At 39.7% G+C, this 16,313-nt stretch overlaps 1 protein-coding gene across 2 annotated transcripts in view; it reads left to right on the top strand.

The window, feature by feature from the left end:
- Positions 1 to 2,700: 2,700 nt before the first annotated feature.
- Positions 2,701 to 16,313, top strand: part of prkcz (protein kinase C, zeta) — a 194,308-nt gene continuing 180,695 nt past the window's right edge. The window contains exons 1-4 of one of the 2 annotated variants that reach the window (XM_061987991.1): positions 2,701 to 2,993; positions 13,782 to 13,903; positions 15,096 to 15,185; positions 15,379 to 15,429. In XM_061987991.1, the coding sequence (XP_061843975.1) occupies positions 2,917 to 2,993; positions 13,782 to 13,903; positions 15,096 to 15,185; positions 15,379 to 15,429 (340 nt within the window). In that variant the 5' untranslated portion in view covers positions 2,701 to 2,916. The remainder of the gene's footprint in view (positions 2,994 to 13,781; positions 13,904 to 15,095; positions 15,186 to 15,378; positions 15,430 to 16,313) is intronic. The other variant, XM_061988001.1, reaches the window with a different exon arrangement.

Here is a 16,313-nt window from a genome sequence, read left to right as displayed (position 1 = left end):
CCCAGGACCTTCTCATTGTGAGGCACACGCAGTAACCCTTGTTCCTCCATGCTGGCCGACTTTGTGAACACATTACTTCAAAATGGTGGGATTAAACTAATTTCCATTTCATTTTTTGAGTGTGACAACTCCAGCTAATTTTGACCATAACTTAATAATGCTAGCAAGCACACGGCTAGCAAACATATGAAAAAGTTAACATAATTGAAGAGAATATGTGTTCGGTAGTGGCAGTTTTTAAAGATACACACTGATTTTCAGACTTTGGACCACATTTATTTAAAAACAATACGACTAAGTAATTAACTAGGTAGCCATGAGGGGGCAGAAATGTAACGTCACTTCCTGGTCCAAAATTTAAATTTAGAATCAGCCACGCCTCTAAAACTCTTGCGTTTTGGTGTTGACATACAAACTAGGGCAGTGTTTTTCAACCTTTTTTGAGCCAAGGCACATTTTTTTTCATTGAAAAAATCCGAAGGCACACCACCAGCAGAAATCATTAAAAGATGTAACTCGATATTGACAACAACCCTAACCAACCATGCATCACTACACTTGTCTCAAAGTACTGTCACCACCTGTCACATCATGCTGTGACTTATTTTGAGTTTTTTGCTGTTTTCCTGTGTGTAGTGTCTTGCGCTCCTATTCTGGTGGCTATTCCTGTTGCAGTTCCATGTCTTCCTTTGAGCGCTATCCCCGCACCTGCTTTGTTTTAGCAATCAAGACTATTTCAGTTGTTGCTAGCCTTCTTTGTGTGGACATGTTGCTAGCCTTCTTTGTGTGGACATTGTTGTCATGTCATGTACGGATGTATTTTGTGGACGCCATCTCTGCTCCACACGCTGTAAGTCTTTGCTGTCGTCCAGCATTCTGCTTTTCTTTACTTTCTAGCCAGTTCAGTTGTAGTTTAGTTCTGCATAGCCATCCCTAAGCTTCAATGCCTTTTTTTTTTAGGGGCACTTACCTTTTGTTTAGTTTTGGTTTAAGCATTACATACCTTTTTTACCTGCACACTGCCTCCCGCTGTCATCTGCATATTGTGATCATGACAAACCATGTTTATGACGTCTACAAAGCAATTAGCTACCTGCTGTCACCTACTGAAAGACTATTTCAGTTGTTGCTACCCTTCTTTGTGTGAACATTGTTGTCATGTCATGTCATGTACGGATGTACTTTGTGGACGCCATCTCTGCTCCACACACTGTAAGTCTTTGCTCTCGTCCAGCATTCTGCTTTTCTTTACTTTCTAGCCAGTTCAGTTGTAGTTTAGTTCTGCATAGCCATCCCTAAGCTTCAATGCCTTTTTTTTAGGGGCACTCACCTTTTGTTTAGTTTTGGTTTAAGCATTACATACCTTTTTTACCTGCACACTGCCTCCCGCTGTCATCTGCATATTGTGATCATGACAAACCATGTTTATGACGTCTACAAAGCAATTAGCTACCTGCTGCCACCTACTGAAAGACTATTTCAGTTGTTGCTACCCTTATTTGTGTGGACATTGTTGTCATGTCATGTACGGATGTACTTTGTGGACGCCATCTCTGCTCCACACGCTGTAAGTCTTTGCTGTCGTCGAGCATTCTGCTTTTCTTTACTTTCTAGCCAGTCCAGTTGTAGTTTAGTTCTGCATAGCCATCCCTAAGCTTCAATGGCTTTTTTTAGGGGCACTCACCTTTTGTTTAGTTATGGTTTAAGCATTACATACCTTTTTTACCTTCACACTGCTTCCCGCTGTCATCTGCATATTGTGATCATGACAAACCATGACGTCTACAAAGCAATTAGCTACCTGCTGCCACCTACTGATATGGAAGAGAATAACACGGTTACTCTGCCGAGCTCTAGACAGCATGGACACTCACTAACAGCACATTATTTGCGGATTATAATTACTGGTTTGCAAAAAATATTTTTAACCCAAATAGCTGAAATGACATAATCTCCCACGGCACACCAGACTGTATCTCATGGTACACTAGTGTGCCACGGCACAGTGGTTGAAAAACACTGAACTAGGGACATGATTTTGTGAGCATTTTTTTCATAAAAAAATAAACCTACAATAAATCTATGTCTTTCAACATCTGTTTGAACGTAAGCATAAAGATCTTTTAAATTTACAATTGAAAAAAAAAAATCAAAAAAATATTTTCAGTGGAATTTTCATAAATTGAAATTTAGGGGTCACGATTGGAGACAGCTACTTCTCAGTAGAAAGTACTCAATTTCTTTATCCTATCACTATCTCAATTAATGCTATGTGTTTAAACAAATCATAATTTAAAGTAAGTAAAAATGCATGTTTAGATACACAAGTGTTTTATTAAACCCTTTGGTTAAGGGACGGTACTTTGCTTTAATTCGGTAGAATGCCCCATATGTAGTTTCCATTTATATTTAGATATAAAATTATGAGTCACCATTAGATTAAACTCCAATGTGGTGAAGTGTGGCTAAATTTGTATACAATCGGCACCCCAGAGTTACCTGTAGGCTTTGTTTGGAGTAGAAAAAACGGGGCAGGTGAATTTTGTCTGCGGTTACCATAGTGAACAGTGAGAAATTGTCAAGTTGTTTTTCACAAATGGTCAAGCGACTGAACAGGTAAAACAAATTCTCAAACTAAAAGCAGTTGCAATAATTTACTAAAGTAGTTGTCTTATTTTGAAAGTCAAAACCGGAATTCGTTTAGTCTGAGGAGAAAAACCTGATGCCTGCGAAACTCCCAATGTTATCTAGAGGCAGGAAAGTTCCAAGTCGGTCTCCGAGTTTACTTCCCGATGTGTCGTTTGAACAGCTTTTAATGTTCGAACGGTTTTTAATGTTCGGAAAGTACCGGACTGTTATTTCGGTACCGAAGGGGGCTTAAATCGGCCTTCTTAGGGAGGTTGTCAGAACTGTACAATGCACATGTTGGCGTCAAACGGATCCGTAATGGACCCGCAGTCGGAGTTGGTGAAAATTAAAGCGCACTACTGCGGGTAAGTAGCGACAAAACAGTAAAAAAAAGGTAAGAAATAATAACAGCAGCCATTGTTATGTAGCCGGTGCGTAAACAATGGCGGACACCTGTTGAGCAGAGAATGGTGGCAGGCCGTGAATATTACTGTTATTCCGTCACCACACTTGTTATGTGGACGAGAAGGTCGGTTATTTCTACCTTCTTTTTGCCGTGTCATCGACAAATGTGCTGCTTTCCTCCAAACACACACAAAAAAAAGTGGATACAACTGCTGCATTTCAGTTCTTATTAGTGTTTCACAGATCATATTTGGTCGAGTTGTCGGATCATATTTGGGCCCAATTTCCTCTCCTCGCTTACTGCCTTTTTTATTGGAAGTTTTGCAAGACATGAATGACAGGAATTCATTGTACTTTTGTAAATCATTACAGCTTGAGGACAATAAACACACACCCTTAATTGTTTCTGATGCCCTGTGCATTAAGCAGAGGTTCAAATAAAAAAAACAACAACACAAAACAAACACATTTATTTGTTTCTGGGTTGTTGTTTTTTTTGATTGATTGAAACTTACTGTATATTAGTAGATTGCACGGTGAAGTACATATTCCGTACAATTGCCCATTAAACCGTAACACCTGAATAAGCTTTTCAACTTGTTTAAGTCGGGGTCCACTTACATTGATTCATGATACAGATATATACTATTTTACAGTCATCACACAAGATAATCATCAGAGTATATACATTGAATTATTTACATTATTTACAATCCGGGTTTGGTTGGTATCAACACTTCAGTCATCAACAATTGCATCATCAGAGAAATTGACATTGGAACAGTGTAGTACTGACTTGGTAGGATATGTACAGCAAGTAGTGGACATAGAGAGAGAGATCATAAATTATAAGAAAAAGTGTCTACATTTGATTATTTACATTTGATTATTTACAATCCCAAGAGGTATGATAAGGAAGGGAGGGTGTTAGTTTAGGGTTGAAGTTGCCTGGAGGTGTTCTTTTAGTGCGGTTTTGAAGGAGGCTAGAGATGCCCTTTCTTTTACACCTGTTGGGAGTGCATTCCATATTGATGGCATAGAAGGAGAATGAGTTAAAGGCCTACTGAAACCCACTACTACCGACCACGCAGTCTGATAGTTTATATATCAATGATGAAATCTTAACATTGCAGCACATGCCAATACGGCCGGGTTAGCTTACTAAAGTGCAATTTTAAATTTCGCGCGAAATATCCTGCTGAAAACGTCTCGGTATGATGACGTCTGCGCGTGACGTCACGGATTGTAGAGGACATTTTGGGACAGCATGGTGGCCAGCTATTAAGTCGTCTGTTTTCATCGCAAAATTCCACAGTATTCTGGACATCTGTGTTGGTGAATCTTTTGCAATTTGTTCAGTGAACAATGGAGAGAGCAAAGAAGAAAGCTGTAGGTGGGAAGCGGTGTATTGCGGCAGGTGTTGTGCCGGATAACGCACCCCCGCCGTAGAATGCACCCCCTGACTGGTGTGCCGGATAACACAGCCGGTGTTTCATTGTTTACATTCCCGAAAGATGACAGTCAAGCTTTACCATTGGCTTGTGGAGAACTGGGACAACAGAGACTCTTACCAGGAGGACTTTGAGTTGGATACGCAGACGCGGTACCGTGAGTACGCATGCAGCTGCGGCTTCCAAACATTTGATCGCTTGCCCATACGCGCGTGCCGCTATGTGCATGTCACGTACGTAACTTCGGGGACTTTGGGGAAATATATGTGCTGTATGAACTTTGGGGAGGTGAACGGTACTTTGGGCTGTGGGATTGAGTGTGTTGTGCAGGTGTTTGAGTTGTATTGGCGGGTTATATGGACGGGAGGGGGGAGGTGTTTGTTATGTGGGATTAATTTGTGGCATATTAAATATAAGCCTGGTTGTGTTGCGGCTAATAGAGTATATATATGTCTTGTGTTTATTTACTGTTTTAGTCATTCCCAGCTGAATATCAGGTCCCACCCGCCTCTCACAGCATCTTCCCTATCTGAATCGCTCCCACTGCCCTCTAGTCCTTCACTTTCACTTTCCTCATCCACAAATCTTTCATCCTCGCTCAAAATAATGGGGAAATCGTCGCTTTCTCGGTCCGAATTGCTCTCGCTGCTGGTGGCCATGATTGTAAACAATGTGCGGATGGGAGGAGCTCCACAACCTGTGACGTCACGCGCATATCGTCTGCTACTACCGGTACAGGCAAGGCTTTTTTATCAGCGACCAAAAGTTGCGAACTTTATTGTCGATGTTCTCTACTAAATCCTTTCAGCAAAAATATGGCAATATCGCGAAATGATCAAGTATGACACATAGAATGGACCTGCTATCCCGTTTAAATAAGAAAATCGCATTTCAGTAGGCCTTTAAGACCTTTGTTGGATCGGAATCTGGGTTTAACGTGGTTAGTGTACACAAAAGTGACGACAAACGTCACTTTTATTTACACATAAAGATTAGCTAAGAGTAGAACACCTTTTGTATGATGGTGCTTATTTAGATCAGAGTGGACTATATTGCGCATCACTGAACCTCATGACGTGTTGGATTTTGCAGAAGTGTCAACAACAAGTCCTGTTCTATTCTATCAGAGAGCATATCAAAGCGTGAGAGGAACGAACATGGGAGTCCACATGTATGGCCCACCCTCGTCTGAGCGTAAAAAGCGAATGATTTTGAGTAACGGCACTCTTGCCTTCACGTAATCCAACAAGCTTGGTGATCGTGTTGTAGCCAGTCCAGAGTGCCTCTGTAAGTATATTTCCATTGTTGATACAAATAAATGTAACTGATTGAGCATTGAAATACAAGTCTGATAACCTTCATTTCCCTCTGCTTAAATAACGAACATATGCGGCGAGGTGGGACAGAGCCGAGGCCTTTGAGAGTTCCCCGCCAACAGGCCTGCAGCACATTTAGAAAAACAAAGACAAAAACCCCCCAAAAAACATAAGTGTAAAAAAAGAGCAAACAGGTGTATTGTAATGAAAAATGTTTGCAAATTTAAAAATGCCATAAAAGCTGTTTTTTTTCTTTAAAACAGTCATTGCTCAAAAAATACAAATATTTACTAATAGTAAATATAATTTTAAATTCGATTTTACACCAATTATTTAAAAATCGATTGCACTGTTATTGTTACATTACATTTAATGTTGGTATGAATTATTGACCTATTCAATGCTCCAATCCTTCACATCAAACATTTCATTTAGAATTTTTTTTGGGGGAAAATATTGCATATTATGTGTTTTTGGCCTAAAAAACAGGCTTTTCATGGGCATAAAGGGCATACATCTTTACATAAAAAAAATGAAAACTCTATAAATATAGCGTTGAAAGTAAATTAAAAAAAACTTTTCTTAATATATTACTTGTTTTAACAATTTAATGACTGAGACCCTTCTGGGTCCCCGGGACCTTTAACATTCACCAAAAGTGAGGGGACCCTGCCTCTAATGGTGACAATAAATATTGTATTGGTTTTGAAAATGAAAAATATCAAAATGGAAAATGTTTTGACACCTCTGATTGAGATCATTCTCTTCTCCTGACATTATTAAGCCATCCATCCCATCCATTTTCTTCCGCTTATCCGAGGTCTGGTCGCGGGGGCAGCAGACTGGTCGCGGGGGGAAGCCCAGACTTCCCTCTCCCCAGCCACTTCGTCCAGCTCCTCCCGGGGGATCCCGAGGCGTTCCCAGGCCAGCCGGGAAAGATAGTCTTCCCAACGTGTCCTGGGTCTTCCCCGTGGCCTCCTACCGGTCGGACGTGCCCGAAACACCTCCCTAGGGAGGCGTTCGGGTGGCATCCTGACCAGATGCCCGAACCACCTCATCTGGCTCCTCTCGATGTGGAGGAGCAGCGGCTTTAATTTGAGCTCCCCCCGGATGACAGAGCTTCTCACCCTATCTCTAAGGGAGAGCCCCGCCACCCGGCGGAGGAAGCTCATTTCGGCCGCTTGTACCCGTCATCTTGTCCTTTCGGTCATAACCCAAAGCTCATGACCATAGGTGAGGATGGGAATGTAGATCGACCGGTAAATGAAGAGCTTTGCCTTCCGGCTCAGCTCCTTCTTCACCACAACGGATCTATACAGCGTCCGCATAACTGAAGACGCTGCACCGATCCGCCTGTCGATCTCACGATCCACTCTTCCCTCACTCGTGAACAAGACTCCGAGTTACTTGAACTCCTCCACTTGGGGAAGCATTATTTATTAATTTAAATTTACTACTACAGCATGTACTACAAAATATTCATGTCACTTATGACTTTTGTAACAGGGCTAATGTTAGCACATGCGCAGTTAAAATATCAAAAAATATCTTAAACTTATCACAACATGTTTTCTCTAGTTGGAAAAAAAATTCTTGTAGGCCAAAATGTCAACATTTCTGCTGAAACTGATGAATACAGTCGTGGTCAAAAGTTTACATACACTTGTGAAGGACATACGGTCATGTCTGTCTTGAGTTTCCAATAATTTCTACAACTCTTATTTTTTTGTGATAGAGTAATTGGAGCACATACTTGTTTGTCACAAAAAACATTCATGAAGTTTGGTTCTTTTATGAATTTATTTATGGGTCTACTGACCAAATCTGCTGGGTCAAAAGTATACATACAGCAATGAAAATATTTGGTTACATACATTATCAATTTTGGTGATGTAGAAAAGTTACAATCAAATGAAATTAGCTTCATGGCATGGCCTGTTAACTTCATGTGTGTGATTATGATTGAGGAAACCTGTTGACTTCTCTGAGCCCATTTAAATAGGGCTCAGAGACTTTAGACTCGATTAGAAACGCGACAATGGGAAAGTCAAAGGAACTCAGCACAGATCTGAAAAAACTAATCATTGACTTGAACAAGTCAGGAAAGTCACTTGGAGCCATTTCAAAGCAGCTTAAGGTACCAAGAGCAACTGTGCAGACAATTTTTCGTAAGTATAAAGTGCATGGCACAGTTTTGTCACTGCCACGATCAGGAAGAAAACGCAAGCTATCACCTGCTGCTGGTAGAAAATTGGTCAGCATGATCAAATGTCAACTGAGAACCAACAAAAAGCAGGTCTGCAATGAATTGGAAGCTGCTGTAACACAGGTGTCAGTGTCCACAGTCAAGCGTGTTTTGCATCGCCATGGACTGAGAGGCTACCATGCAAGGAGGAAGCCCTTGCTCCAGAAGCGACACCTTAAGGCTCGTCTAAAGTTTGCTGCTGATCCCATGGACAAAGATAAGACCTTGTGGAGGAAAGTTCTGTGTTCAAATGAAACACAAATTCAGCTGTTTGGCCACGATACCCAACAATATGTTTGGAGGAGAAAAGGTGAGGCCTTTAATCCCAGGAACACCATTCTTACCGTCAAGCATGGTGGTGGTAGTATTATGCTCTGGGTCTGTTTTGCTGCCAAAGGAACTGGTGCTTTACAGAGAGTAAATGGGACAATGAAAAAGGAGGATTACCTCCAAATTCTTCAGGAGAACCTAAAATCATCAGGTTGGGTCTTGGGCGCAGTTGGGCGCTCCAACAGGACAACGACCCCAAACACACATCAGAAGTGGTAAAGGAATGGCTAAATCAGGCTAGAAGTAAGGTTCTAGAATGGCCTTTCCAAGGTCCTGACTTAAATCCCATTGAGAACATGTGGACAATGCTGAAGAAACAAGTCCATTTCAGAAATCCAACAAATTTAGCTGAACTGCACCAATTTTGTCAAGAGGAGTGGTCAAAAATTCAACCAGAAGCTTGCCAGAAGCTTGTGGATGGCTACCAAAAGCGCCTTATTGCAGTGAAACTTGCCAAGGGACATGTAACCAAATATTAACATTGCTGTATGTATACTTTTGACCCGGCAGATTTGGACACATTTTCAGTAGACCCATAATAAATTCATAAAAGAACCAAACTTCATTAATGTTTTTTGTGACAAACAAGTATGTGCTCCAATCACTCTATCTCAAAAAAATAAGAGTTGTAGAAATTATTGGAAACTCAAGACAGCCATGATATTGTTTTTTACAAGTGTATGTAAACTTTTGACCACGACTGTAAATGTTCTTTTTCATACTTTGTAAGTAAAGAGCTCTGACGTCATGTCACTTTTTACAGTACGTAGTTGGAGTGCGGTCACGTGACTGATAGGCTCTGTTTGATTGGTGAAACAGATTCATGCGACAGAAGTCTCTCCAACGAGCCAAATCAATACGTCTTTGTAAGCAGTAATCAATAATTATAAATATTAAATAAATGTACTGATAACATGTATAGATATAGCGATCGGAATAAAACTCAATTTAGCAAAGTAAAAGTAGCATCTCTTTTTCACAAGAATACTAAAGTAAAAGTTAAAAAAATGCAACTAAAACTACTCTGACAATTTATCCAAACAGTGAATTTAGCGCGTTACTAGTACTACCCACCTCTGTAATGAGGGATCTAACAAAAAACGGAACTGTGGTATAACTCCTGACGGTTAGTATTACCGTATTCAATTACAAACCCCGTTTCCATATGAGTTGGGAAATTGTGTTAGTTGTAAATATAAACGGAATACAATGATTTGCAAATCCTTTTCAACCCATATTCAATTGAATGCACTACAAAGACAAGATATTTGATGTTCAAACTCATAAACTCTATTTTTTTTTGCAAATAATAATTAACTTAGAATTTCATGGCTGCAACACGTGCCAAAGTAGTTGGGAAAAGGCATGTTCACCACTGTGTTACATGGCCTTTCCTTTTAACAACACTCAATAAACATTTGGGAACTGAGGAGACACATTTTTTAAGCTTCTCAGGTGGAATTATTTCCCATTCTTGCTTGATGTACAGCTTAAGTTGTTCAACAGTCCGGGGGTCTCTGTTGTGGTATTTTAGGCTTCATAATGCGCCACACATTTTCAATAGGAGACAGGTCTGGACTACAGGCAGGCCAGTCTAGTACCCGCACTCTTTTACTATGAAGCCATGTTGATGTAACACGTGGCTTGGCATTGTCTTGCTGAAATAAGCAGGAGCGTCCATGGTAACATGGCTTGGATGGCAACATATGTTGCTCCAAAACCTGTATGTACCTTTCAGCATTAATGGCGCCTTCACAGATGTGTAAGTTACCCATGTCTTGGGCACTAATTCACCCCCATACCATTACAGATGCTGGCTTTTTCACTTTGCACCTATAACAATCTAGATGATTCTTTTCCTCTTTGGTCCGGAGGACACGACGTCCACAGTTTCCCAAAACAATTTGAAATGTGGACTCGTCAGACCACAGAACACTTTTCCACTTTGTATCAGTCTATCTTAGATGAGCTCAGGCCCAGCGAAGCCGACGGCGTTTCTGGGTGTTGTTGATAAACGGTTTTTGCCTTGCATAGGAGAGTTTTAACTTGCACTTACAGATGTAGCGACCAACTGTAGTTACTAACAATGTGTTTCTGAAGTGTTCCTGAGCCCATGTGGTGATATCCTTTACACACTGATGTCACTTGTTGATGCAGTACAGCCTGAGGGATCGAAGGTCACGGGCTTAGCTGCTTACATGCAGTGATTTCTCCAGATTCTCTGAACCCTTTGATGATATTACGGACCGTAGAAGGTGAAATCTCTAAATTCCTTGTAATAGCTGGTTGAGAAAGGTTTTTCTTAAACTGTTCAACAATTTGCTTATGCATTTGTTGACAAAGTGGTGACCCTCGCCCCATCCTTGTTTGTGAATGACTGAGCATTTCATGGAATCTACTTTTATACCCAATCATGGCACCCACCTGTTCCCAATTTGCCTGTTCACCTGTGGGATGTTCCAAATAAGTGTTTGATGAGCATTCCTCAACTTTATCAGTATTTATTGCCACCTTTCCCAACTTCTTTGTCACGTGTTGCTGGCATCAAATTCTACAGTTAACGATTATTTGAAAAAAAAAAAGAAGTTTATTAGTTTGAACATCAAATATGTTGTCTTTGTAGCATATTAAACTGAATATGGGTTGAAAATGATTTGCAAATCATTGTATTCCGTTTATATTTACACTTAACACAATTTCCCAACTCATATGGAAACGGGGTTTGTAAAATGATCCTAAAAGCATGATTGGTACCACTTTGATAAACTCACGGACCAGTGATACTGCTCATTTACTGGAGAAACATGCTCGCCCTAGCTTATTAGCTAGCTTAAAGGCTAACACAAATTCTCTGACAACTACGATTTATCCTAACAGTTACTTAAGTAAATGTAACACAGTAAATTTAGCTCTGTAATCAGCCGTAGGTGTGTTCAACATAGGTTCAACCCGTTGTCTCTAATCGCTAATGCCCTTTTTAGCTTAACTGCTAACATAAAGACGCAGTATTGTTTAAAAAAAAAACAACCAAAAAACATTAGTTAAAAGGTTTCAGTGTGTATGTCATTTTCATACCGATAGTAATGATAAGCATTATCATTTCGCTTTCGATAACCATGATATGACATTTTTGTTAGTCCAGTTTACACCCCACCTCTTGCCTGCAGTCCGCTGGGATAGGCTGCAGCTTATCCGGGGCCCTAATGCAGATAAGTGGTTAAGAAAAAGGATGCAATTTTCAGCTTTTTACCTAAAGTGAGCTGGGATAGGCTGCAGGACACATGGTAGAAAATGGACAAATGATGGACAATCTTGTATCATATTATTCCAGTTATATCAGCCGTGCCAGAAGGGTTGCAGGTTCGCTCCCCGCCTCTTGACATCCAAATCGCTGCCGTTGTGTCTTTGGGCAGGACACTTCACCCTTGCCCCCGGTGCCGCTCACACTGGTGAATGAATGATGAATGAATGATAGGTGGTGGTCGAAGGGGCCGTAGGCGCAAACTGGCAGCCTCGGTTCCGTCAGTCTACCCCAGGGCAGCTGTGGCTACAAATGTAGCTTACCACCACCAGGTGTGAATGAATGATGGGTTCCCACTTCTCTGTGAGCGCTTTGAGTATCTAACAATAGAAAAGCGCGATATAAAATCTAATCCATTATTATTTATTATTATTGAACTAGTCCAGGCTGTTGAGCACAATGTCAAAGAAATATTAGTATTCTAGTTTTGGCATGGCCAGTCTTTGAGTGCTGCACTTCCTTGAGAACAGTATATACAGTACAATAAAACAGTTCAAAGGTCACATTGCATCAAGAGTGGGAATTGCCAACCTTTTTTGTCCTTATCCATCTTATCCATAAAGAGAAGAAAGAGGGACTCAACCTTGATCTAGTCCTGTGGTTCTCAAACTTTTTCCTCGGAACACACTTGGCTCTCCAAGTACCACCTCAATGACCAACATTAAAATACAGTAACGTATTGGACCCAAGTATTCATTAAAAACAAGGCAGAGGTTTTATTTAACAAGTATATTTAATATTTTTGGCCACCGTAACATTGCGCACAGTTTGAACAGTAACACTGTGTTTGAATGTAGGGAAATAAAATGCAGTACTTAAAAAATGAATCAAATACAATGATTTGCACAAAAAGGTTAAACAAACATTGTACTAGTTTTGTCGTACTCGTCATTATTAAGCAAACAACCTCCACTTTTTTGCATGACGAAAAGCACTTTTTTCAAATTAGTTAAACATTTTTTTATTTGAATTTCCTTTCATTTTTCTTGTCATCGGTTGATACTATATTTTGTAAAGTATTTCATGTTTTAAATAGGGATGTCCGATAATGGCTTTTTTCCGATATTCCGATATTGACCAAACCCTTAATTACCGATATCGATATCAATAGATACCGATATCAACCGATACCAATATATACAGTCGTGGAATTAACACATTATTATGCCTAATTTGGACAACCAGGTATGGTGAAGATAAGGTCCTTTTTAAAACAATAAATAAAAATAAAATAAGATAAATAAATTAAAAACATTTTCTTCAATAAAAAAGAAACTAAAACAATATAAAAACATTTACATAGAAACTAGTAATTATTGAAAATTAGTAAAATTAACTGTTAAAGGTTAGTACTATTAGTGGACCAGCAGCACGCACAATCATGTGTGCTTACGGACTGTATAAAAATGAAAGTAAAACAATATAAAAACAGTTACATAGAAACTAGTAATTAATGAAAATGAGTAAAATTAACTGTTAAAGGTTAGTACTATTAGTGGACCAGCAGCACGCACAATCATGTGTGCTTACGGACTGTATCCCTGCAGACTGTATTGATATATATTGATATATAATGTTGGAACCAGAATATTAATAACAGAAAGAAACAACCCTTTTGTGTGAATGAGTGTAAATGGGGGAGGGAAGTTTTTTGGGTTGGTGCACTAATTGTAAGTGTATCTTGTGTTTTTGTTGATTTAATTAAAAAAAACAAAAAAACGATACCGATAATAAAAAAAAAACGATACCGATAATTTCCGATATTACATTCTAAAGCATTTATCGGCCGATAATATCGGCAGGCCGATATTATCGGACATCTCTAGTTTTAAATTTTTCAAAATTGCATTTGTATTATAGAGAACTAGGTCTTATGTTATGTCACACATGTAGTTTATTCAGTGATTAACAGATGGCCCTGAAGGCATCATTGCTACGTGTTCCGCGTGTTGATTGGCTGGGAGTTTGAGGCTGATAAAGCTTTGCTAACGGCTCGAGTCATGTCATTACAACATTTAATTGAGGGACTCTGTGGCGTACCACTAGTCGGAGCCGTACCACAGTTTGAGAATTACTGATCCCGTCTGTTGTGTGTTCACATTCAGGGACATGTTAATCACGGACCTGACCACCACGTTAACCTTCGTGGAGCTCTGTGACGAGGTGAGAACCATGTGCAGTTTCACCAAACATCAGCCCATCACGCTCAAGTGGATTGATGACGAAGGTGGGTGTGTCTGACTGACAAATGCTTTCAAATAAAGGTCACGGGGGCGTGTCTTACTGACAGCTGGTTTAGTAACATGTTTTTGTTTGATGCACGTCACAATATTTTTATTGGGGCAACTTCTTTAGCAGCAAGCGTCTTCAAAACACAGTCGAAGCTATGCTGGCACTTTAGGAGGCCGATACATAATGTGTTGCGTGATGTCTTTTTTTGTGGAACTTTTGCAGAACATTTGGCGCAAATCACAAAAAAATTGTGAATCTTCCAACAACTGAACGATTTGATTTCGATTCTCAATTGAATGCTTTTTGCAATGTATAATATTTGGAAAGGCAAGGCGATAAAACGATGTCAAAATATATCACGATAGACATGTGAATATTCTTCTTCTTGGGAAGAAAGCGGAAGTATGGAAGCAAGGTTGGTTGCATGAAAAAAGGCACCTGCTCTCTGGTAACCGAGCAACGCAGAAAGTCATCGCTGATCACTGATGGGAGTGACACGCTAACAGCCAATCAGGTAACCGTATCATCTATCAAGTTTGGTTGATTCTTTGCATTGAGTGAGAAGAGAAAGTCAAAATGGAGAAATTGTGGATAAAAGAGGAAAAGTCACCTGGACAGTTTTTTGGATTTTTTTCAAGGGACTGTAGTCAGAACAATGTGGTCTGTAAATGATGCTATGCGCCACACCACATTAGCCGCGCTCACCCTTTAGAGCACAGCTGTAACTTCCTGCCACTAAACCTGCAGAAAAGAGTTCTTCTCAGGTTTCTCTCTGTTTACATTTTCACTCTTTGCACTATTTTCTTACACTTTATGAAGCATTTCTTACATATTCCTTATTTTTGCACCTTCATTTTAAGAGTGTATTGTTAAGTGTTCAATGTGATTTTACTATTTTGTTCACATGTTTGAGTGTTTTCCATGCTGACATTTCCTTTCTGCCTTGATAGCTGAGGGATTATAATCTGAGGAAGGTTACGTTTATTTTATTTTTCTACTGGTACTTATTATCGATATCAATAATTATCGATATCAACTAGTGTAAAACACTTATATTGTGATACAGCTCTCAGCCGTATCGCCCAGCCCTAGAAAATTGGGACTTGTAGACCGCTGGTATTGAACTAGTGTGACCTTTGACCCCAGTAAGGTTGTGATTTACTGGAATTGTGTGGCTATGTCTGCAGGAGACCCTTGTACCATCTCATCTCAAATGGAGCTGGAGGAAGCGTTTCGTCTTTACAATCGAACAAAAAGGTCGGGACTGCTGCTACATGGTATGTTTATATAAAAAAAAAAGGATAAGTTTATTGTTACCCCAATTGTCATTTGATTTAATATCACATATTGTTCTAGCTCATGTAAAGTACTGTATGTTGTTCCCCTTTTGTTTCACTGTTTGTGATGATGGATGAAGGGGAAAGAAAAATAGTTCTTACGTTCTTATTCTTGCTTTTTGTCTGCACACAGTCTTCCCAAGTATTCCGGAGCAGCCTGGAATGTTGTGCCTTGGCGAGGACAGTAAGCGGAAGACTTTTTTTTTTGTAGATTCTCTCTTTTGTGGGGTTGTGGCACATTATAAATATATGTATGTATACTTGTACATATATATATTTATATCATGTTTTACATTTTTCCCATCATGTACTATAATGAATGGGTGTGATTTCGATTTTTTTTTTAATGTTTATTGGACATTTCTTAAAATATCCACAACATTTAATGAGCAGGTCCCTGCACCATGACTAGGGAAGGTTGTTTGGATTGAGTCATATAAGTTAATTCTGTGCATGTACTTTAATAGATGTACAATTAATAGTCACTAACTTGGCGTCAGAAAAATGTCAGTTAATAGACCGCTGGCTATTTGTATATGATATGAAAACACCCGCGCACGGCCAAGTTGCTCTTTGGACTGATGCTTTCTTGTGGGCCAAATTGAAGCCGCCAGCGGGCCGCACTTGGCCCGTGGGCCGTAGTTTGGACACCCCTGCTATAGAGGGTCCACAGAGGCACTGCAGGGGGGTATTTCTTTGTATTCCCACAGCAATTTTTCCACAAAATGTAAATGCCTTTCAAATGTTAGTGTAATGGCCACCCTATCACTGTACCTTGCAGGTTTAAAATAAAAAAAACATGAATAATTATATTATTATATTCATGTTAGCATTTAAGATAGGTGGCTATTAACGCACTAGTTGCTAGCTTGCTATTAGCGGCGTTATACTGTATTATTGGAATATCTTAGTATGGCACAATAACAAGTTACCTGTTGAACTAGTTTAATTTAAAACACAATTGTATACAGGTTGGGGGTCCCCACTTCGTCTCTCCATCAGTTTGAGGGTTCTCGGCCAGGAAAACATTGAAGACCCCTGCTCTATGTACAACAAATATGAACAGGA

This window comes from Nerophis lumbriciformis, linkage group LG01 (genome assembly GCF_033978685.3).
Source record: "Nerophis lumbriciformis linkage group LG01, RoL_Nlum_v2.1, whole genome shotgun sequence".
Classification (NCBI taxonomy): domain Eukaryota; kingdom Metazoa; phylum Chordata; class Actinopteri; order Syngnathiformes; family Syngnathidae; genus Nerophis; species Nerophis lumbriciformis.
The sequence above is the reverse complement of the archived record's forward strand: the minus strand, read 5'-3'. Positions and strand labels throughout refer to the sequence as shown.